The sequence below is a fragment of the Phalacrocorax carbo genome, chromosome 8 (assembly GCF_963921805.1).
Source record: "Phalacrocorax carbo chromosome 8, bPhaCar2.1, whole genome shotgun sequence".
Lineage (NCBI taxonomy): Eukaryota > Metazoa > Chordata > Aves > Suliformes > Phalacrocoracidae > Phalacrocorax > Phalacrocorax carbo.
In genome coordinates this window covers 24,688,417-24,712,096 of record NC_087520.1, presented here as the reverse complement: position 1 = coordinate 24,712,096, position 23,680 = coordinate 24,688,417, and the positions used below count along the sequence as shown (strand labels likewise).

The 23,680-nt window shown below is 44.4% G+C and overlaps 1 protein-coding gene across 3 annotated transcripts; it reads left to right on the top strand.

Moving 5' to 3' along the window:
* Positions 1-475: 475 nt before the first annotated feature.
* RFWD3 (ring finger and WD repeat domain 3) lies at positions 476-23,680 on the top strand. 3 transcript variants are annotated; one of them, XM_064459248.1, is made up of 13 exons: positions 476-553; positions 2,798-3,182; positions 4,575-4,804; positions 6,547-6,647; positions 6,768-6,965; positions 9,167-9,258; positions 11,453-11,567; positions 16,704-16,932; positions 18,112-18,262; positions 19,877-20,053; positions 20,666-20,880; positions 21,140-21,357; positions 21,996-23,680. In XM_064459248.1, exons 2-13 carry the CDS (start codon positions 2,800-2,802, stop codon positions 22,137-22,139), a joined length of 2,253 nt encoding a protein of 750 aa, XP_064315318.1. In that variant the 5' UTR covers positions 476-553; positions 2,798-2,799; the 3' UTR covers positions 22,140-23,680. The 3 variants fall into 3 exon arrangements, with proteins under 3 accessions (XP_064315318.1, XP_064315319.1, XP_064315320.1); XM_064459249.1 differs by lacking the exon at positions 476-553 and adding an exon at positions 928-1,028; XM_064459250.1 differs by lacking the exon at positions 476-553 and adding an exon at positions 1,088-1,248.

Sequence of the window (23,680 nt, the reverse complement as noted above, 5' to 3'; positions counted from 1 at the left end):
GGAGGTGGACAGCGGGTGACAGCACCCTGCCACAGGCTCTGCCCCGAGACAGGCCGCCCCCAGGGGTACGAAGGGAGGCTGGCAGCAACACCGGTGGCTGGTGGGAGGGCAGGGGGCAGGCGACATGGCGGGCTTCTCCTCAACCTCAGCGGGGCCAGGGTCCCTCGGGGCTCCTTCCTCAAGGCTGAGCGACCACCGCCGCCGTGGCAACGCCCCGCCCACCTCGAGCCCTATTTGAATCCTCTACGGCTCCCGCTCATTTCGCCGCAGCGGCGGCTCCCCCAATAGAAACGTGCTCCCCGCCGCTTGCCCCGCCCCTATGGCCGTCCGCGGTTTCACCGCCCAATCAGCCGGGAGCTCCCTACTGCACTCTGGCCAATCAGAACAGGCTTTGCCTCCCCTCGGCCCCCTTTACCCTCCGTTCCCTCGGATAGACGAACGGAGAAGTTGGCCAATGAGGGAGTGGCGCTGGCTCCGATTCGCCTAATAGAAGCGGAAGCGGCGGTGGTGGGGGCGGCGCGGCGCAGAGCAGGGTGGTTGGGTCTGCTGGCAGGTGAGCTGAGAGGTGGCGGGGTCCTGTTCGGCCCGGCCCAGCGTTCCCGAGCACCGCGAGCGCGGCTGGGCCTCTGCAATCGGCCGCTGGGCTCTCTTGGTTCCCTCGGGGCCGGGCGGTGGGAGGCCCGTTGATAGCGGCCCCCTCCGGGTGATGGCGGTCTCCGGGCTGAGAGGCGGTGAGGCGCCGGCGGGGAGGTCGGGGGTGGCGTCCTGAGTGCGTGGGGCTCTCTTCTCTCCCGCCCCGTTTATGTGAGTGGCTCTTAGTTAAAATAAGAGAGCCCTGTAAAAAGCCAGAAATAAAACCATGCTTGTGGAGCGTGCACTTAATTTTGGGTGGCGTTTGGGGTTTTTTTGGTTGATTTTATATTACAGTAGGTGCAGTATAACTCCTGGAGATACAGAGCAGGGCCTGGGTTTGCCTGACCGCGGTGAGGAGGCCCTCCACAAGAGGAGGCTTGTGCTTCAGCTTTCTGGTTAGTGTCGCAGAGGCCTCTGCGAAGCTGCCTGCTGCACCACTTTGCCAACTCTTGTGCTGTGACAGCAGCTCTTGGGTTTTTCTCATCTGAGCCCAAGAAGCTTGTTTATGGAGAGCTTCCATCTGCTGGCTCCTCTGGCATCTGCTGCATGGGCAGGCTGGCTGTCTCAAGGAAGCACTGGCCTTTGCCTCCTTCAGGAAGACTCCAAGATTTAATGGTGAAAATGCCAGTATTCATGTCTCTTTTTTTAAATTAAGAAATATGTAGGCTTTGTTAACCCACAATGGTGATTGTATTTTTAAGTCTCACAGTTAATTTATAGGGAGAATAAGGATCTGTTATGCTTATAGCTGGCAATTTTATCACAAATATGAGTTTAGTGCTAGAGAAGTAGTACTTGATCATTGATTACTGGTATGTCTTGACTGTATGACTGTTCTGGTGGGAGGTGGCACTCAACATCTATTTTTGGGCTAACTTAGGCTGAATTAGTAATTAGCAGTTTGTAGATTAGAACTTCTTAAAAGATCTGTAGAAATATGTGAGCATATGTCCCCCTCTAGTAATTCCTGTATATGTTTTCTAGTTATGCTTTGTACTAAAAGCAGCCAGCCTGTTGGCACAGTGTCTAGCCTAATAAGTTTTGGTGTGTGCTTTGGGCTTTTAAGTAATGCTTAAGGTCTGCAGTTCCCAAGGCCTTTCAGGTTTATGACAGCTTATGTTTTCTCTGAGAATGTGAATGACCTTCAGCAGCTTCAGCATTTAATCCACACACCTTCTCCGAGAAAGGACTATTATTTTTTTACTTTGGCACACCTATTTATTCGATTAATGAAATAATCTTGAACTTGTTTCTCTTGTAAGCCTGCCTGTAGAACACGGTGACTAAAGTGCCCTAATTTGGTGGTTGACAGCAGCATAATAATTAGCAATGCACAGGCTGTTGCCTCCTCTGTTTTCCTTCCAAACCTAAGGTAGTACTTCAGTTTAGGAGGTAACCTGAAATCTTTATCCCAAAGATGGTTGCAGGGCAACCATCCTTAAATAATATATGTGAGGTTTTACTGCAAATTCATGTTTATTTAGTCTCAGGCTGAATATGGATCCACAAACGCTGATGCTGGAGGTGACTTGCTACCCAGCACGTCTCAGTTGTGGATTCTGCTGCGATACCCTTTCTGGGTTGGCACAGTGCTTGTGAATATAAAGTAACTGGAAGGCCTGTTAAGTGAGCTGTGGGAAAAGGTTGCAGTGATCTGTTACCGTAATGGATTTTTATTCAAAGAGACTTGGAAAATAAACCCACCTCCTGAGAGCAATGCGATGGACAAAGAACTGCATTGTACAGCTTCTTTCTGGCTGTGTAAGTGGGTGTCAGTGCAGTGCTGCTCACCATGGAGAATCTCTAGAATATATGGAAACTGCATTCTCCAAGATCCATGCGAAATCCTTAGCATTCCATATTCATCCAGAGGCTTACTTAAGCCAATTTTGCAATGTGCCTTTGGTGCTAGCTGCTCTTGAGCCAAAGGCTTTGAGTCCAGGACTCTGGGAGGGCACTGCCTGCTATGCCAGCTCACATTCCTCTGTCAACTTGAGATGGTTTAGCTTTGCTGCATGTCTAAGGCGAAAGCACAAATTGTCTTTCAAGTCTGAATTCCAAAGGCTTTTGTAGTCACTGACTGCTGCACCTGATTATTGCCACTGTCAGGCTAGAATCAGGGCAGAAGACTTGTAAATGCTAGTGTGTTTTTAACTCTTCACAGAAATGGCTCAAGAAGAGATGGAAGTTGATCTCCAGCAGGCGGCTGGCTACTCTGTAGAGAACCTCAGGACGTTTTTCACCGAGCCCTCTGGTTATGCTGTGCTGTCATCCCATGCTTCAGTGCTCAGTGAAGGAGGAGACAGCATTACAGTTCTCCCTGCTGATGACGCTGTTGTCATACCAAATGCTGACACAACAAGGGAAGCGGCTGCTGAGCCTGAGCCACAGTTGAGTCCTGCCCTGGCTCTCAACAGACTGCAAAGGCTACAAGGGGCGTTTGATCCGTATCGGCCGTTGCCTGTGCCGCAGGTCACACAGCGTCTGCGAGTGACGAGAGCTCGCAGGCAACAGAGAATTGGTGGTTCCCAGAGGACTGTCAGTGCCAGGTAAAGCAGAAATGAAATTGGATCTGAACTGTACTCTTATCAAGTCTGGCATCAGTTTAAAACTGCCTTGTCTCCTGGCTTATAGAGCCCAGCTCAGCCCAGGTGTGTGGTTGTGGCCAAATTCTGGGCAGCTCACATACCATTTAAGCCTGATAATGGCATGGTGCTTTCTGATCTCTTCCGGCAGGATCTTTGCTCTTTTTGAGCAAATTCCCATTTCTTATGTTGGCAGTGGTGGTGTTGACTTCTGAGCCTTTCTATGCTTTCCATGTTGCTTGCAGAGCTTCTGCTCACACTGTTCCCTCTGCTTTGCCAGATTCCTGTTGGTGCTCCCTGCAGCAGTGTTGACACTTGGCAGTTCCAGCCAGCATTTAGCTCAGAGGAGCTTGTGCTCTGTTTTGCATTTCACCTTTGATTTGTGGATTGCCTGTTTAGGTTTTCTGGTGACAATTGCTGCAGAAACATTCACAAACGTGCAAACTAATATTTTTCTGTAGGTATTTTTTTTTGTTACCTCCAGGCACAGAAAATAAAAATTCTGTGTTTAATACCATTTGTGATGTGTTTAAAGGGTGGTGAGTGGGGATGCTCTCCAGCTAGAAAGAAATCCCTGTTTCTGGTTTGTTTGGGTTTTGTCTCATCTTTGTAGCTTCTGTAAATGCCAAGGGTGAAATTGTAATTAACGGGAGCATTGCCTTTAAATTCAGCGAGACCAAGAACTCCTCTCCTCCCAGATGATTAAACATAACTGTACTGTTTGCCCTTGGATTGCATCTGAAGGTCACGGTAGTTCTGGGGGCTAGAAGGCAACCTGACAAACTTCTGCTTTGAATCTGAAGGATAATTGAGATGGTAGCTGAACTGATGGGGGGAGAGGGGGGGATGTTTCTATCCAAGGATGAAGTTCCAGTAGAAAAGAAGAGGGAAAGTAGAAAGACTGGGCACAGAGTAGTCAATGGAATGAGGCTCTGGTACAAACCTCATCTGCCTAATATTACCAGCAGCTGTGGGAACCAGGTCTGGGTTAGAGTTGGAGGTACCAATTAGAGGATCCTTATGCTATTGGTGAACAACACTTCTTTGCTTTCCTTCTCCCTTCTCCCCACCCCCCACCCCTACCCCAAAGGAAGACTATAATTGTTGTTAAGAGAATGAGTTTTTCTTTGAGCTGAGCAAAATGAGTGGTTGCTGGATGGTACCACTGATTATTCATGAAGTGGGCAATTGTGTGGGATTGCCCCACTTACCAGAGAAAGGCTGTCTTGATAACTTTGCCCTCCTGTTGCAGTCAGAGCCTAGGAATTTTACTGCAAACAAGCATGGAGAAACATGCTGAGTCTTTCATTTACATCAAATAACTGTGGTTTTTATTTCTGGCGTTTCTGGACTCAGGACAGCATTGGACAGTTACTTTCAACTCAGCAGGACCCAAGAGCCAGCTACAGGACCAGTTCCACATCTGGATCCCTTGCATATTGCAAGGCCCAGCCAGGAACACAGCTCAGATGAAACCATAGAAGTGAGCAACTCTGACAACAGCACCTCGGAGGAGGAGGAAGCAGTGGAGGCACCACTGCTGTTACCGTCAGCCCAGGAGACACCTCCAGCAGCTAGCTCAGGAGGTTTGTGCTATATTTGAGCTGTGTAGAGGCTTATTTCAGAAACTCGTCTTGCTGCTTTAAAATTCAGCGGGGAAATTTTTGAGCTTCACAACAGTGCTAAGAGAGCATTATGCCCACAGCTGACAGGAGCGGGTTGCTACCACAAGGCTTTCTGGCAAGCAGTTCCTAAGAGCAGTAGCAGCAATGGGTGATTGCTGCTGTTATGCTAAATACAATCTTTTTGCTGGATGCTGCTTGTAAAAAATCCTGGAAATGTTCAGAATAACTTCAAATTTGGCAATTATTACTTAGCACACTTTCGCTGTTGTATGTTATCAAGGAGTATTGTTGAAGACATCAAGTCACATCTCTGGAGATAAGCAGTGCTTTCAGTTTTTGGAGAAGGATCAGATCTAGTTTGTTTTTTTTAATTACTTGCGGTTTCAGTCTGCTTCGTTTTAGATGTTTTCATTCTTGTAACTTGTGATACTTAGCTGAGGAGATAGAGATACTTAGGACAGTGGGCTTTTCATTTGTGTCTTTCTTTTCTTGGCTTTTTTTTTGCTCGCAATATGTTACCCAAACTTGTGTTCACAGGCTGCCACACACTTCAGTGACGTTGTTTGTGATGAACATACGCGATTGATGTCAGAGTGACAAATAGTTAACTTGCTAATCAAGGTTATTGATGCCTAGAGAATATGAGAACAAGATTATTTTTTTTTTTACCTCAGTCTCTAAGGAATGTCCTTATGCTTCACTCTCTGCCCTAAGCTTTGGTTTTGGTTGGCCAGCCCACCTTGACACCTTTTTTTGAGGGTACATCCATGAGGTGTCTTTCGACCAGATTCATTCCACTTGCTCTGAGCTGGTCTTACCCGTGACAGGAGCTCAAGCTGTTAAGTGCTGTCTAATATTTCATGAACATACGCTCTCTGTTGGGTTTTCTGGCATCCCCTTGTCTTTTTTGCTTATATAAGCGACTGGTTCCTGTTCAGCCCTGAACCATAGAGGCTGAACACTTTATTGAGGTTAGCCAGGGTTAGGTGATGCCTCTCCACTGGATCAGGAATATCTGCCTCTAATACTAATCATGGCTAATAACTTGTTTTGTCAGGAGATGGGAGGAGATGATGACTTCTGCTCCTTTTTTAGTATGCTAGGGCATCCAAACGTAGTGTTTCTGTGTGCCCATGTGTCAACAGAAGGGCTAACAGAGGCCTGCTACAAAAACATATGGCCCAGCAGAATTGATAGTTCAGATAACTACCAGCTGGAAGACTGCTTAAGTCAGGGTGAATGGACAGATAGCATATGGTAAATGCTTTCTTGGCACATGAAATATGCATGCTTAGATCCCTTGGCAAAATAACTGCTGTCTTTTGTCCAAGCATTATTAGAGGCAGGGGTGTAACCTTACATCAGCCTAACTCTAGACCTATATGCAGGTATTCTTATTTCCAGCAGGTCAGAAAATCCTGATAATAATGGCTGTCTCTAAAAAACCTCTCCTTTTTCACTGAAACTCTGCTGCCTTTTATAAAAGAAAACATAAAGTTCTTTAGTGCTACTGTTGGTGACTAGAAGGGCTTACACACAAACCGCCTGACCTTCGGCACCCAGGACACTGATCTGAAGCTTTGTATCTAATCTGTGCTGTTGCTGCACTGCTTACCTTGTGCCCCAATGGTTTCAGATCAAGTCAAGTTGGACTTCCTTTTCCCCTGTTAGGCGTCAGTTCATTTAAGCAATGCTTTCTTTAGTTTCCAGTCAGGTCCAAGCAGAGCCACCCCAAGCTTTGTCTCAGGCTTCTGTGGAACGCGGTAGTCATGGAGATGAAGAGGCTGAAGTCCAGCAAAAGCAGGTAAGGAGACCTAAATTCTTTAGGAGACAGATTAAGTATGGTAAATGCTGCATTTGTCTAAAAAAGTTCATGTGTTTGGTTTTGTTGTTGGCTTTTTTCTTTTTTAATTTTTAATCCTAGAGAACTCCACTAAAGAAACTGGAGCCATCAGTTCCTGTTGCACCGCTGGATGAGGAAGAAGGGGATACCTGTGCGATCTGCTTTGAGCAGTGGACCAATGCTGGGGACCACCGTCTCTCGGCATTGCGGTGTGGGCACCTGTTTGGTTATACCTGCATTGAAAGATGGCTCAAGGGGCAGGGAGGGAAGTGCCCCCAGGTAAAATGGACATTTATGTGCACTGGAACAACTTGCTATCTAGTAACTTCTGCTACAGCTGCTTGCTGCATGGAGCAGTTGTACTGCACCTTTGCCTGCTGCCGCAAATAAGAAAAATCACCATTATTTTGATGTAACTAGGCCAGGAACAACTAGCACTGCTTTAAAGGGAGGATTTCGGCTTGAATTTTTCTCCTGAAGTGGACCATTTGTGAGTAGCAACTTGGAAGTTTGGGAGTTCAAGTGCTAAACCTGTAATTGGTTTCAGAACACTGCACTGTGGTCCTGGAGTGTGGGAATGGCAGACAGATTCCTAGAAGCAATTAACAAAACATGAAGAATATGTTTTTGGACAAGAAATCTGTTTTAGAATTATTTTCAGGTCGTTAATTTTCTGTTTTGAACTGCGTCTGCTTTTGCAGCCTTTAAGCAGATCAGGTTGTTTAGGTAGCTTTCAGAGAGTGAACTGAGAAACAAGCTGCATCATTTAATGTCTATTTGCGAGTGGTAGATCCTCTTTTTGGTTTTGTTTCCATGGGTAATATAGATCTCTTTCAATTAGGTCTACATCTCTCTGTGATGTGCTTCCATTCCTTATTGCTTTTCTCCAGAAAGGAATGATGACAAAAAATAGGTCAACAAGTACCTTGCAAATAGGATTCAGTTCTGCCACTTTCCAAATGGGTGGCTGGAAGCCCAGGGTTTCTTTGGCTTTGTCATTTTGAGAGCTTCCATGCTCTTGCTTGACTTAGTGCAGGATTCCCTCCTTTCAACAAGAAACTTTGTGTTGATATGCGCTGTGATTAAACCTAAAGAATCACTGTTGCCATAGCAAAGGCCCAAACATTATTTTTCTTATCCCTGACAATTCTGTGTAAGCTTTTCTTCACCCAATCCAGATCTGGACAGGATTCCCAGAGACCTTCCCAGCATCTTTGCTGTTTGGAATTTTGTGACTGCTTTCTTCTTGAACCCTAAACAGCTCGTAGGGGGTGGTTGCTCCTCTTCTAGTGATGTAATTACCAAAAATTTCCTGAAAGAACTTCTTGCTCTGGAGGGAACCTTGCAGCTAAATCATCTTCCCTTCATTTTCAGTCACTGTCCTTTGTGACTGAGCATTCTCTAATTGAATAGCACAGAGCTGCTGAGTGTGGTGCTCTGTATACTAAGTGGCTTGAGTGCTGTGAAATTGTGAATACTGTGAAATTGCAGCACTCCTAATCCTGCCAGTGACAGCTGCTGGCTGCCAGGAAAGCCATCTTGGCCACTTACTGCTCTGCAAGGCAGCCCTTTACAAAGGGAGGGGAGTTGTCTGATCAGAAACTGCTGCCCACGATATCTTTGTGCTACTAAATAATAAAGTCTGCATTTAAAGCGCACGTAGCAATTTAATGTTCAGCATAGGTTACTTGATCTGAGTATTCACTGCCTCTTTTCTGATCAGCAAAGCCTATTTGCAAAACACTAAGCTTGCAGATGCCATAACTTCTTCCAAGTCCCAATTCAGGGAGATATTATCCCTTCCTTTTAAGGTGAATCTAAAGTACTAAATGGTCACAGCCAGATGCACAAAACTATTGAACTCTCTGACTCTCTGTGTATCACTGAAATCAGTGGGATGTCAGTGTTTCACCCTGGCACTGGAATGGAATCCATAAAAATGGATTTGGGCCCACATGATTTGATCGAAGAAATATGGTATGTAAATAATAGAGTTGGGAGTATACTCAGGGGTTACCAAATTGTTGTCTGTTGCCCAAGCAGCCAGTCTCAATATTTTCAAAATAGAAGTTGGGCTGGTGTTTTGTTTCAGGTCTTTTTTCTCCCCCTTTGTCTGTTTTAGTTATGGTTTTTGGGGTGGTTTTTTGGTCCCTGGAACTTACCTGACCATGCTGCATCGCTGGTGCTTTAGCAGAACCAATTTAGTGGGAAGCAAGGGGATGCATTATGAAAGGTGTGATAGGATGCAAGACCTCAACTGTTGTTGCAGCTCCAATTAGAGGAGCTCTGGTGTCTGTCTGAAAGAGTGTCTTGCAAATATGCTGTGGTATGCTCGTGTTTTTGTGGACTTGTTCTTAAGTAGACAACCCCTCCCTTCAGAGATATAAGGATTTTTCAAAGTAATGCCTTTCAGCTTGTAGGGATGCATAGTTCAGATAGCTAAATTCTTGTGGATGAACTGAACTTGTCTTTTATTTTAGTGCAATAAGAACGCGAAACGTTCTGACATTGTGATACTGTATGCTCGTACTTTGAAAGCGCTGGATACCAGTGAACAGGAACGCATGAAAAGGTATGGAGTCTCCACGTAGGTACAACCTTGCTGACTGACTGCCATTGAAAGCTGCAGTCTGGCTTCTACTTCTTGCTTTAATTTCCTGTATTGTCTAAAGCAATTTGTGCATTCCCTTGGGGGTTATCCTGACTATGGCTGGCTTAACAAACTGAGGCCTTACTCAGTTGCGTGTGTCTGACTTGGAAGGAGAGTTTTCTTTTGGAAGAGAATCCTTGAGTTTGCTCTTTGCAACACTGTAATAGCAAAAGCTATCTTCCGCTGTATCCCAAAATGTCATCAGGGGAGAGCATGCAGAGTTGTTGCCAAAAAGCCGTATATTGCTAATTCATCATTAGATGAGAAAAGCAAGTCATAGTTAGAAATGCAAGGGGCGTGAATCGCTGACCTTTTCTGCCATCTTTTCTGCATGAATTAAACAGAGTAGTGTCTCATATGAATCGCTTTCCATCTTGCTTTGTCAAACTCTTCATGTAGCTTTACTTAAAGGTCAGCAAGCATTCCTGTGACTCTACTTTCCCCCTCCAACTTAAATGTAGACTTTTTTATTGAAAAAAGGAAAAGCAGGTATGAAGATGGGGACTAATTTATTTTAGGTAAAACACTGTCACAGATACTATTCTGAAATTAAAAGCCTGTAGATATCAGAGTTCCCCTGAATCTTTTAGTGAATAGAATTTAATTGGGGTGGTCTTCATACGTCCCTAACTATACTGCTGTTCTTTCAATGCAGTGTTTCAACAGAAACCTCACTATCCTGTTAATTGTTAATCAGAAATGATTGAGGAGTAACTGTCACAAAAGGAAAATACCTCTTCTGTCCAGATTGCTGCTACCTGATGGTGTTTGAACTGTACCTTTAGAAGGATCACACATCTTTTATGGGGTCGATGCTGCAAAACAAATGATAAATAAGATCGATCATCCCCCCCCCCCCCCCCCCCCCCCCCCCCCCCCCAAAAAAAAAAACAAAAAACCAGAAGACATTTGGGTGTATAAATCCTGTTATCTCTCACAGAGAGATAGTTGTCTAACTGCTGCTTGTGTCTCAGGCTCTCGTTGCAGCCCTTCCCCACTTGCCCTACGCCTCCTCTGCCTCTGGTTTTGTTGGGAGGCAGACAGCAATGACTGCCTGTCAGTCCAGCTGAGTTGCTGGCAGTGGCTGCTTTGTGGCACACAGCCACAAGTGGAGGACAAATGCGAATGCTGCTGCATGCATCAATGCTGTTTACACATAGCCTTGAATTAGGTTTAAGTTCATGGGTTTTGTTCTTCACATTCAGAAAAGCCAGCCTTCAGGCTCCAGGTACTTGTGTGAAGAATGCGTTTGCGATGGTTAAATAAAATATTTCCCGTTTCTTCTGCAGCAAAAAAAATTATGTGAAGACACTGTAGGGAGTTGAGAGAGGTCTGTAGTTGGTAAACATGCAAGGCTAGGTCTGTATATTTAGAAGGTAATTAGGCAAGCTAGATCTCCCTGTGCCTGAGCTACTGAAATAACTTGAATATTGCAGCTTTTGAAGGTGCAGAAATGCATTCAGAATGCAGCGGTCAACATTCTAGACCAAATATGCAGATACTTTTAAGGAATACTGGTGTTTCTCCTCCGTCTTTATTCCTTCATATGCAAAGCATATACAACAGGGAAATTGAAGTACGTTACCAAAACTGCCACTGCTAAATTGTAGGCTCAAGGTGAGGTAGTAAGTATGGCTTTATTAAGGGCATTCACAGAGAATTTGTCCATATCTGTCTGTTCCTGATACAGCTGTATTTCCTGAAATACAAAATTAGTTACTGGTAGTAGAAACAAGCTTGAAGATCTTACTGTGTTATGACTTGCTGTGTTATTGACACGGTATGTTACATGGACGTTGATGGTATAGAATTTGCAGGACTATTTCTGTAGGGAAAAAAATGAAACTGATTTCACTTTTACTCTCATCTAAATTAGCACGTTTGGAGAGAGTGAGGAGAAAGGCTGCTGTGAGTGAGTCATCCAGTGCAATTTCATAACCGAGAGCATCTCGAGGTGAATGTACTGGATGAGTGCGATACCAGATTTTCTGTTACTCTTAAATTTACCTGAATAGGAGCTGTGTTAGGATGAAGTCTGGAGATAGGAGTTGACAGCCCAGAAAAGCATGCTAAGTATTACCTAGTCCTGAGGATTGCTTTTCTCTCATTCCTCCAGCTCTCTAGAAAAGGAGCAGATATTGCGGAGACAGGCGGAACTGGAATCTGCACAGAGCCGTCTCCAGCTGCAGGTTTTGACAGATGAATGCAGCAAACTCCGCAAGCAAGTTCAGGTGAGTCTTACGCTGCTAATACACAGACGATTTCCTCTCTCTTCAACCTGTCTTTTGCATGTTCCCTTAGAGGAGAGAAGACAGGCTTCCAGTTTTAATGAGCAGCAAGATTTAGTAAACTGAGGTGGTGAATCATCAGGAGTAACCTAAACATCCCAGGCTGGCATATTCATGTATACTACATAACACTGACCTTCTGGGTTTTGGTTTTTTTGGAGGTTTTTTTGTGTGCTTCTAAGACTTAATCACAGTTGCAAGTACAGCTTAGCAGTATAGTTTTTTGGCTGCTGGTGTTGCAGGCTCCTCAGGTTTTGTGGTGCCTGGAAAGGCCTGGTAATCCAGCATCAAACTTATTCTAATCTTTCTCTTAGCTGCATCAAAATAAGCTTTGAAAATCTCTGTAGTAAACCTGTGATGGGACCTATTATCACTAGTTAGTCAAGAGCCTTTGAGAAGTAGTTCGTGAGGAGGCATGGCTGTTTGCAAAAACAAAAGAAAACAACAAAAAACCCTGTAATTTTTTTTTTGTGAAGGTCAGTCAACATTCTACTTAAGCACCTTCTGATACTGTGAGACCTGGCCTGTCAATAGGGTGGGCTGTACACATGGGCTGAATGGCTGCTAAGAGGCACCTCTGTTCCCTTGGAATACAAATTACTGAAAATAAATGACTGATTGCTAAATGACTGCTTCCTTTCTGGCTCATGCAATACTGCAATATTTTGTAATCTGTTGCAGCTGCTTTTGCAGGATTCGTATAAATTGTGGGCTTTACTGGGGCTTCCAACTGTGATTTATCTGGCATGTTCCATCACTGCTAAGTTGTCCAATAACCCATCTCACAGCCAGTTTGCTGCTTTTTTTGTTGTATGAAGTAGATGATATCTGATCTCTTACTCTCTAGAAACTCACCTATTTTTATACTTCTGGATTTTTTTTATAGCCTTGGCTATTCATGTCTGTACGTTAAGCAACATCCCCTGTGCTGAAGTCTTCCTGTGTGATGTAAGATGAGGCTTTATAAATTGCTTGCCTAAATTCTTGCATGAAGCTGTATGCTCAGCAGAGCTAATAAGAAAACTGGCCCAGTTTAAGCTTTGGCTTAAGAAAAATGTGAATAAGATAAAACTGCAGGTCTGTAATGTCTTCCTGCAATTCTTTTTGGTGTGAAATGATAGAGTATCCAGTCTAACTGAAGTGCATGTTATAAAGATTAAGTATCCTGTGTTCTTTAAGCTCTGTTTCAGTATTTATACTGCATTCATCACTGTCCTGTGGTGGTTAATGTGAATGCTGGAAGCAATTTTCAGGTCCTTGTTTATACTATGAATAAACTGACAGTAAAACAATTCGCTGGGGAGTTGAAAATTAGCAGGAAGTCTGGAATAAGTCTAAGTCATTTGACTGTATTTTGAGCCTAGGCCTAATGGGTTGCTTTACTAGATGACCGTTTGTAAGACAAGGAACTTCTTGCATAGAATCGTTTAGGTTGGAAGGGACCCTTGCTAGGTAACTTCAGCATTGGTCTGGGTTCATCTGTACACTGTCACACCAGGTGTTGAGTGTATGCAAGCAGAACGCACAGCCTCTCTGGGCATCTTCTTGTTTGACCACCCTCATTGAGACTTTTCCCACCCCCCCCCAACATCTAATCTGAATTTGCCTTGCTACATCTTGGGTCTGTTGCCTTGGTCCTTTCAGCAAGCAATGTTACTGATGGCACAAGAAAACATGTTTAATCGGCATACAAAGCTGTAAGTCAATATAGAAAATGAAGTGCTGTGGGATTACAAAAGAAATGCATTAAATGTCCGTGCGCTCAGGGGGACATCTGGTATGCAAAGTTCAGTTGCACAGAACTTTATTGGAATAGTTAGCATGTTCATTGGTTGCATACAAACCTTGGTGTCTGAAGTCTTCAGGAAAGCAAATGCCATTGGTTCCCCCCCATAAGTCACTATGTGAACCCTTTTTTATTTCTAATGTGCTGGAGAGGTGTGCCTCATCAGCAGTCGTGTCACTAGTTATGACCTTTTCTTAGGTTTGTATGCATTTTTCCCACTCTTGTCCATTAACAATCCTGTCTGTTGTAGTTTGGTATTGAAGTGTTTAAGATGATTGAGGCTAGAAAAGGGTTGGTTTTTTTGTCTTTAGCTATATGCAAATATATAACAAAAGGAACTTGAGGGGAGAGAGGGTAGGTAGCTAACTAAAACTCTGGAAGAAAGCTCTCGACAGTGTTTCTATATGTTGAACCTGCAGTGTGTGCTGTGCTGAGCTATATGCTACACACTGCATGGCAGGTTCAGGCTTGCGTTTTGGAAGCAGTGCTGCTGAAGCCTTACTTTCGCCTAAAGCTTTTTCTTTGTGAGTGCAAAGAACTTGGGAATCAGGTTTGAGTTACTGCAGTACTCGTTCTGAGTCTGCCAAAAGTATCAATAAAGTTTAGTTAACAATAAGCAAACCATCTCTAGCTTCTGGCATTAATGCCACTGATCGACTTGAGTAGGAGACTCATTTTTGCAAGTGGGAAACAGTAGCTCTGTTTGCATATGGAGCAGTAAAAGGAGGACCAGCAGGGAAATGCTGTTGTGAAGAGGAAAGTGAGTGTAATTGTGAGCCTTGCAGAGGTCAGTTTATATTGCTCAATGTACTGGAAAAGCTTTTTTAAATAGTATTTTCAGAGCATCCAGAAAGAATTGGATGGCAAAATACCAATTAAAATGAGTGAACCTAGCACTTTTAGAAAAATTTTAGGCTAATGGTTTTATTGCATAAATATCTTTCATCTTTGTGACCTTTGTATTCACCTCCTGTTGATGTCTGGGGAAGATCTAGAAGTAAGTAAAACCCAATATTTCATTCAGCTGTTGCTTATAGTGAGGCAGAATAAGAATGCTCTGTGTCCCTTTGACTGAATTTGAACCTGAACCAAAGGAAGGGGGAATGCTTGTAGTGCTGCACCATAGCCTGAGGTTGTACAGTCACGTGTTTATTCAATGCAAGATGTGCAATTTCACAAGCCTGGGGCTGTGTAGCACAAGACAGTGGGTGTGACTTCTGTAAGAGGTCTGTGGGAGCACAGCCAGAGAGTGACAGTCATCTGATAACTGCCTTTGTCTTTAAAGCTTCATATTGGCTATTAAGCCTGTAACCTAATCCTCAAAAAAAAACCAACCTGGTCTGAATCTGTTGTACCTGGTGTTTTCCTTTCCTGTTCGTTGTGCTCTCCTGCTTCCACTTCTCATGTGCACTCCTCAGGAAGACTTCTGCTGTACATCCTCTTCTTTCCCCAACCTGTGTGCCTCTGTTCATCCATCACAATGACAAGCTGAAATCTAGGAGGCAGTCTTGGTGTGTGCAGAGAGACAGGCATGCCCTCGAGGCCCTTAGTCAACACTGGGCATTAGCAAAACTCTGCACACATCTTCAAGGAAAGTAGAGGCTTTACACTACCAGAAGAGTGTTCTTTTGAGCACAGTTAGTGGAATTTGTTCTGCAGTGCAACATTTTTAATCACTTTGGTAACGTGTCTCCAGTAAGACCACCTGATTCTGCTGGGTTTGAGCATTGTATTTAAATGTAAACGTCGTATTAATTGTCCTTGTATCTTTAATTGCCTGGTTTCCTTTTTAATAACTCATGTAAAAATTGAATGTTGAGTGCAGGTGACAGGGAGAGTTTTGTAAACTCTGGAGAGCAACAAATAATTTTAACCTCTTCTGACCCTCAGTGGTGGTATCCTCCTGCCTTTTAGAGATAATGAGCTTATTAAGTTTTTGATTAAAAGTCACTTTCTTCTAAGTTACCTGTGTTTTCACTGACTGCTTACGCTAAGCCTGAAGGTGGGAGCTTCCCTCATAAGCATCCTGGCACAACACCACTACCACCCCACCCCACCCCAGCTTCTTCCTCCCCAGGTTGTTTTATCTTTGCTTGCTCTAATGGGATCATCTTGAATCTTCAGCTTTGATTTTTATTCCCTTGGGGAATTTGCAATGAGCTTGATGCAAAACAGATGAGACCTCTAAAATAACAGAACGTTCTCCTCTTGAGCAGTTTCCAAAAGTTATAGGTCTTGATGATAACTATTAATGTAGAGATTGATCTTTGATCTTGGAGGACTGCTGCCTTTGCTTAGATACAAGTTAAGTGGTAGTGGCTGGTTGATTATTGAAGCTAGCTGGTAATCTACTAATATATTCACAATATCACTCTTGTGGCCCTTAATTGTTTAAAAATTACATAACATTTGAAGCATAATCTATGTTGCTCAGACAACAGAAAGCAAGTAGCAATTTTCTTAATATATACATTCCCTCTAATATCCCTGGGGTTCCGTACTGTCTGTTTTTGCCCTTGGATTACAGCAGGTTGGTCAACATGCTCTTTTGGGGGGCATCTTTAGTTGACTTGCAATATGCCGGTGCTGCCACTTGCATAGCCACTTCAACCCTGATGATCTCTGTGGAAAAAGGAATTCTAGGAATACCTTGTTGCTGATGGAAGCTGTCCTTGGCTGTATCTGCTGAGCATCCTTGAGCAGTCATCAGCTGAGGTGAAGGAAGAGGGGGGAGGTGGCAGAAAACAGGGCTAGAGCTCTTGAGTCGTGTCATTCCTGGAATTTGCTGTCCAGGGTTTACAAGAACAGGGTCATCTTCGTCAGACTGACTCGTTTCCTGCAACACCCTTTATATTGAAACTTGAGCTTTTAATTTTTTTATGGGGTGTTCTGGAAATTCTGGAAAATGGTTCTAATTGACTTTCTCTTGTGGTTTAACTGCATGTAATACTTGGCAGTTCATTCTTTTCTAAACAGCATTGATCTGGTAATAATCATTGCTGGCTATTACGCGTTGCCCAAGAGTCCTCTCTCCCACAGGTTCTGATACATACAATAACAGACTTTGACTATGTTGTGCCAGAACTCTCATAGCATTTTGAAGGCTTTTGTTGCTCACTGTCATAGTCAGTGGACTTGGAAATCCAGCATTTCAGGAACAGCCTGGAAATTGGAGCATATCCTCCCTCTTTATCTGAGAACAATGCACTTGTTGTTGGAGCATCTGAAACATAGCACAGTAGGTTAACCTTGCCAGTGACTCATTAAAGCTCTTTGGGTCTTTTTCTTTGCAGGAGCTGAAGGCTGTGGTGGCCCAGCACAATGTGAGTCCTTCCCAGCAACCTGGTAGCTCCCGCACCTGCCTCCCAGGCAGCCTCCCCTCCAGCCAAAGCCAGCGCAAGTACCACTTGGAAAAGGTTTTTGTGGTGTCTCAGACTGGGAACTGCAGAGTAATGGCATACTGTGACTCACTGAGTTGTCTTGTGGTATCACAGCCTTCTCCACAGTCTACTTTTATTCCTGGTAATTAAGCAAGTCAAGATTTGGGGGTGAAGGTTAAATGCATGTTCTGCTTGCCTCCTGCTCCCCACCTTCTCCTGCGTGTTCTTTGTAAACTGGGAATGCTCCTAAGGCTCCCTGTAATTCATCTGGCTCCTGCACTGGTAACTTCTGCTGAGCAAGGTAGTTTGTTTTACCCCCATCACTTCTACAGCAGAATCCTAGAAGAGCATCTCTGGCTCTTCTGCTGAAGTGCTGCATCCACAAGAAGGTAAAAAGTGTGTCTGTTACTCCTTGCAAAGGTGGGTCTTCTGAAAGAACAAGGGGCCAGCTGCGCTAGGGCGTGTGGAGACGCTTTCAATGCTTGAGTGAGAAACATTGTTCCCCAAATTGTAGGTGGAGTGATCCACATGCAGCTGACTTGTCAATACTTTTTTTTTTTAAAAAAAGGCAAAAAACTTTTAATATGAATGATGGGAGCACTGTTTCCCAGTGAGGAAATAGGAAGCCAAGAAGTCATGGGCAGCCCTGCTTCTGTCATGCTGTTGTGGCCAGGGGCAAGTGACCTGACACCTGGACCAGTGCCAACTTGCTTTTTCAATGAAATAGATGTAGTGTTAGGATTCTGAGAGAGTTATTTGCAAAGTACTTCAGTGCTTTCTGAAAGATGAAACTTACTTTATTTGATTAATGATTTGGGTATTAATACGCCTTATCTGGGCATAACAAAATTGTTTTCTGCATTCAACTGACCTTATTTTTCTGGCTTTTGGAGCCAGGGAATGAATCTCTGAATGGAGGCTTTGTGGTGACTCTTGTTGCACACAGGTTAAGTTCATCCACAAACATTCTTTGCAGTGACACTTGTTCTCTTAAATAGCAATGTAATCCTGCTGTGTGTGGTTTTATCTAGGCAAGAATGTATTTAAAGAAACTGGTTACAAGAACCTGCTGCTCTTTAGTAAGAATTATAACACTGATACTGAGTTTGCTCTTGCTGGGTGGGATCCTTAGGGATTTAGCCCTCTTGCCATTTGAACTAAAGGAATGATTTGTGGTAGTTCTTATCCAGAGCAGCACATAACTTCTACATGTTCATCCCACCATGGGGTTCAGTACAGACATTGTAATTTTGGTATAGAATTACTAGTTGTATGTGTATGTCGCCTTATGATAACCTGCTTTATCCTTCTTCTGTGACAGGTTGTGGTGTTAAGATGATGAGCGTGGCCAACCTGAAGAGCAGTCAGTACATCCCCATCCACAGTAAACAGATTCGGGGACTGGCTTTTGGCAATCGAGCAGATGGCTTGCTGCTCTCTGCTGCTCTGGACAACACTCTCAAACTTACCAGGTGAGCCCTGCTGGGGCAGCAACCTGTCCTAGCAGAGTTTTGGTGTGTCCAGGAGGCTGGACTGGATATTGTTCTGGTTTGCTACAAGAGTCTTGCAGCGCTTGCTGTTCTGCTTTCCAAAAGAAGCTGCTAAGATGAGATCAGGTCTGCATATTCTTCCTGTATGTGGGAACTAATGGAAGGGAATAATTGTTCATGCTTTCGGACCTTTTAGGAGGGGGTGTTGCAGAGCTACCTGTCTGTGATACTTTTCTTATGGAGAACTTGGTAGAAAACAAATAATTCAGCATGGATTGGCCAAATTGTGTTGAGAGCAAATGTAGCATAATGTATAGATGTGAAATTTACTCTCCGCTTGGTTTTCTGTTACTGCAGGGAAATGCAAAGTGTGGGAACTTGGACGGCATAAAACATAAACAAGGGGTGTTTAGGTTGGGCGCTTTCTTCCCTGCACTAAGTTGGCTTCTCTGACTTTAAACTTCTTGCAGAGCGTGGAATTCAGCTGGGATATGAATGTATAGGCAGTGTTGTTGAGCATGTGCTCAACAAACACAGGTTCTCTAGAGCTAGCAGAGACTTAGTCTCCCACCTGCTCCTTTATGCGGAGGTTGAGAGAAAAATGTGTCCAGTCCTGGTAGAATTTACAGCCTGCGAGTGTATTTTCCTGCTACTTTGTGCTGCTGTTCAATCTTAAGCTTAAGCTGCTTCAAAACTTGTGTGACAGTGTCACAGTGTGACTTTGGGGTTGTTTTTACTGTTTTGAATCAGTCCCTCGTGTGATATCAAGCTCCCTGTTTCTCCAGCCAGGTTTGTCTTTGTGGCTGTTCCCCTTATGCTTACATGGGAGCAATTACTTGAGTCTCTGGAGTTCTGAGCATCATCATCTTCCTCAGGGAGAAACCCATGTGTTGTAAAGGATATCCAGAGTTACTTTGATATGTGCTGTCTTCAGTCTCATGCTGTTCTCAACGTACTGAGCCTATACTGACGACGCTGCCCTTTGCAAATACATTCTACTCTGACACCAACTTCATCTACTGTTCTGGCTTGTCCCCCTCTGTGTATTCCCCTCTTTGTCCTTCCACAAATCAAGCTTCTAAAGAATTAACACTTTAAATGTATTTTTAACTGTCTTTACCCCACTCACTGTCTCACTCTTGCTTAAATTGTGTTCTTTTGAGGCATAAGCACTGTTCCTTTTCTGTAAAAAAAGAGGGAAATAATTAATGAGAGATGTTAGCTGAAGGGATGAGCCCTGTGATCTCAGGAATATACAAGACTACAAGATTACACTGGAGTCACTTCCCCTAATTGTTTCCAGAAAAGTAATTTAGCTTTCTCTTTCCAGCAAGGCAGCTGAGACCCTGCTCTGAGATTTCCTTTCCCAGTCTCCAAAGATCAATCTGGGAAAAGAAGCATTGGCCTGGAAGAATTATAAATCACTTGGCAGCATCCAAGTGATTATTCTGTCTATATTTTTCAGATTCATGTCTGGAGTTAATTCAGAATTCAGTCTAAAGACTTCAAAAAGCTAAATTTGCTTACCTTAATTATGCTCTTTTCTCATCAGTAGATGCTTGTGCAACAGGCCAACACTCTGCTTTTCTTCTGCAGCTTGGCAACAAATACTGTGGTGCAGACATACAACGCTGGCCGTCCTGTCTGGAGCTGCTGCTGGTGTCTTGATGATACAAACTACATCTACGCTGGACTAGTCAATGGCTCTATCATGATATATGATTTGAGAGACACGAACTCTCACGTCCAGGAACTAGTCCCTCAGAAGTCTAGGTATGGCATAAGGATTTTGCTTTCCTCTCAACTTCACTAATATGCATTAAGCCAAACGTAGCTTCTTCCATAAATCATGCAGCAATTGTAATAGTTTAAATTGTTTTATGTGAATCTCTTGTTCAAAAACTCAAATTTCGCACAGATATGAGAAGTCTCTCATAAGGTTGCATGGTATAACTTAGTACGAGCACTTGGCATCTGCACCTTTTTAAGGCACAGGGTGATCAGAAAAGGACCCACTGGTGCAGCCTAACCAGGAGAACTGGATTTGTTTTGGAGCTGGGTTTAGGATTTAATTTGGAAAGGACAAATTACAAAGGGGTGTGAGACGCTGGTACTTCAACCTCTTCAACTTAGAGAACCAAGTGCTGACTTACACACATCTGATGTGCACCATCTGATGCTTGTTTAAAACATAAGGCTCAGTAGTGTAAGTTGAATTTCATTTATGCTTGACAAACCCGTTGGGGTTCCTTGCTTGAAGGACCATTTTGTAGCCTGCCTAGGCCCTTTCTTTCCAGTGTGGTTGGGGAGACGAGCTCTGAGGCGAGGCAGAACGCCAGCACAGCTGCAGCTGGCAGCACTGACTCTTGCTAATCACACTTTCAGGTGCCCCATGGTATCACTCTCCTATCTGCCCCGGATGGCCTCTGCATCACTGCCTTATGGTGGAATATTAGCTGGGACCTTGGAAGGAGCCTGCTTTTGGGAACAGAAGGATGGCAACTCCTACCGGCCTCATTACCTGCCGCTGGAACCTGGAGGATGCATCGATATTCAAACAGAGATCAGCACACGACACTGCCTCGCGACTTACAGGCCTAGTATGTAATGGTGTGCATCTGCAATGCCCTTTTCACTGCTGCTCTGGCCTGCTCTTTGAGTTCAAGGGCTGCTTTGGTGCTGCGGGCACAGCAGAAATGTAGTACCTGCCCTGGCCAGAGCAATGAGCACCTGCATGTAGAGAAGGACTGGGTGAGGGTAAAAGGAGGCAGCTGCAGGGTGGTGGTGCTTGTATTCCTACAGTTAAAATTTGTCTGCAATTCATTTTTCTAAAAGCTAACTTTTTATTTTGCTGCACAGGTAAAAATAACCCATGTGTGCGTTGTGTGATGATGGAACTGACCTGCAGCTCACCGACTGAGGGCTCTGAAGATGTGGTGTGTTCTTCTAACCCAGTTCAGACTTTCAGTGCTGGGCCCACCTGCAAGCTGCTGACGAAGAATGCCATTTTTCAGAGCCCAGAGGAGGATGGCAGCGTCTTTGTGTGTGCTGGTGATGAGGCATCTAATTCTGCCCTGGTATCTCATGTTCTTTTCAGTGTGGTGGTGGGTTTTATTGCAATTCTTAGGAGAAAAGCCTTATCAGTCACAGCATCAGTGTGTTTTGGCGAGAATTATCTTGTCCCACACGTACCCCGTGCAGGTTGGTCTGTACTTGCTATATAGCAAGTGTAACTTCCCAGTAGCTTGGGATGCTCAATGTTAGCCAAGGTCTGTGGTCCACATCCATCGAAAGGAATGTAGGCAGTGTCCCCTGTTGTCCACCAGAGGAATGCAGTTGGGCACGCTGGCACAACTGGGCACCATAACTGGTATAACGGGGACTTGGTGGGATAGCTTACATGGTAAGTGCTGGGGGAGGGTTGCTGTGGGCTCTTTAGGAATGACAGGGAAGATGAGGAGAAGGGTTGCCCTTTATAGAAAAAAGCAGCTCAGGTGGGGAGGATTGACAACAGGCTGCATGAGCCAGGGTCAGAGGAGAGGGCAGTCAGGGTGACATCACACTGCAAGTCTGTTAAAGACCATCTGAGCTGGGCATGACAGGAGAGAAAGGGTCCTGTAAGTAACTTGGGGACAGGCTTTCCTCTAGAGAGAGGAAGCTCTGATTTGGATGGGAGGAGAGAATCCTGCAGTCTTTGACTTCATCTGTCCCACAGCTATGGGATGCTGGAAGTGGCTCCTTGCTGCAGAAGCTGCAGGCTGACCTGCCTGTGCTGGATATCTGCCCCTTGGAAGTGAACCAAACCCACCTCCTGGCCACTCTCACTGAGAAGATGGTGAAGATCTACAAGTGGCATTGAGATTGGTTGCTCCACCTGCCAGAGAGGCTTTCCAAATATGCTGCTGATTAACCCTACACGACTGCCCAGCCCCAGACTCTGCTGCCCTGCACGTGCTGCTTACTTGAGATGGAAACCGCTATGGCACCCTCCTGGCAGTAGGCAGGAACTGGGATGTGCTGGTGCCTGGAGCAGTTCCCTTCTTCCTCCATCTTCCTTTTTAGGTCTGACCTTATTTCTTCTTTGGTCAGTTTTCTTCAGTCAAACTCCACAAGCTTGCCTCAGCACAGCAATAATTTTTGGACTGTCTCTAGTGTGTGCTGCTGCACTTTTTTCCAGTGTGAATACAGCACAAGGACTTGCAAAGCTCTTTTACGAATCAACAAAGTAAGAGGAACTTGAAAACCTGAGACTCCCACTGTACTTTCTCACAGAGTCCCGCTGTGGTTACTAGGTGAAGAAAAGGTGGCAATATCGGCACCTCGCTAGCATTGCTGATACTCAGTGTAAAAACAAGTTCACTGCTTTAGGGAACATACTCCCATGTTTTCTTGAAGGTCAGTTGGCAGTTATTCCCTGGTGAGGACAGACCCTATTTTGTGGCCATGGAGAGAACAGGCTTGGAAAGTCTACAGAGAACCTTTTTCTTTTGTGGTTCTCCCCCCCGTGAGCTATGTAATTTGCACTGTAATTCCTTAACTCTCTGCCCTGTTTCCTTCCCTTTCTCTCTTCCCTGCTTCACTCGCAAGCAAACTTGGACAGTTTGGTTGTGGAAAATGGAGCTGGAGAAGTACAGGTAAAGAGGAGGAGATGATTCTTGTACTGTTGGCTGCTGAAGTCCATGGTGTCCTTCCTTAAAGAGTGTGATGTACTGAAACATGATGGTACCTTGGAAAGAATGCTGGCTGCTTTTTTTTTTGATGGAATTCTGCCCCCCCCCACTGCCCTTTGAGGAACTGGTGGAAACTCAGGGATTTAATTAGTTTGGTTTCACCAACCTTTTGCCTTCCTTAAACCATAGTTGCCAGCTCACCAGTGGTCACAGGCAGTTTTCAGTTGTATTTGTGTGCAAATGTGCTGCAGACTCTGCTGGTTTACCTAAATCTGAGCCGAAGGGGTGGGATCAAAGGTCAGGGGCTGCGTGCTGGCCAGCTGGGCTCCACCCTTACCATAAATACGCTGAGGGGTGTGAGAACGTTTATCTCCAGGTCAGATTGTGAAAGAGAACTTAGGTTTCATTTTATGTTTAACGAAATCAAACTTGGAAGGATATTGGAAGCTGCAAGAGTTCCCGTGCTGGAAGAATATCCCTTGGCACACCTCTGCCTTGGGCCATGGTAAGCAGCACCCAACTTGTTCAGATTGAGTGTGCTACCACTTAAACTGCCCAAACAATTTTATTTTCTGAAGTCTGGGGCTTGCACAGTGTGATCCTGTTCATCTTCCATCTTAAAAATGAGATTGAGAAGATCTCTGTTTAACTTTATATTTTTCTGTATAGTATTTTGTTCCTATATTTGTATATACTATAAAAATAAATCATTTATAGTTATGAAATAAAA

What these genes read in the sequence shown, in the direction of transcription:
- RFWD3 (XM_064459248.1), top strand. Translation starts at nt 2,800, where the DNA reads ATGGCTCAAGAAGAGATGGAAGTTGATCTCCAGCAGGCGGCTGGCTAC. An exon ending in TCCAGCAGCTAGCTCAGGAG is followed by an intron (nt 4,805 to 6,546) that starts GTTTGTGCTATA and finishes TGCTTTCTTTAG; the next exon opens with TTTCCAGTCAGGTCCAAGCA. An exon ending in AGGGAGGGAAGTGCCCCCAG is followed by an intron (nt 6,966 to 9,166) that starts GTAAAATGGACA and finishes CTTTTATTTTAG; the next exon opens with TGCAATAAGAACGCGAAACG.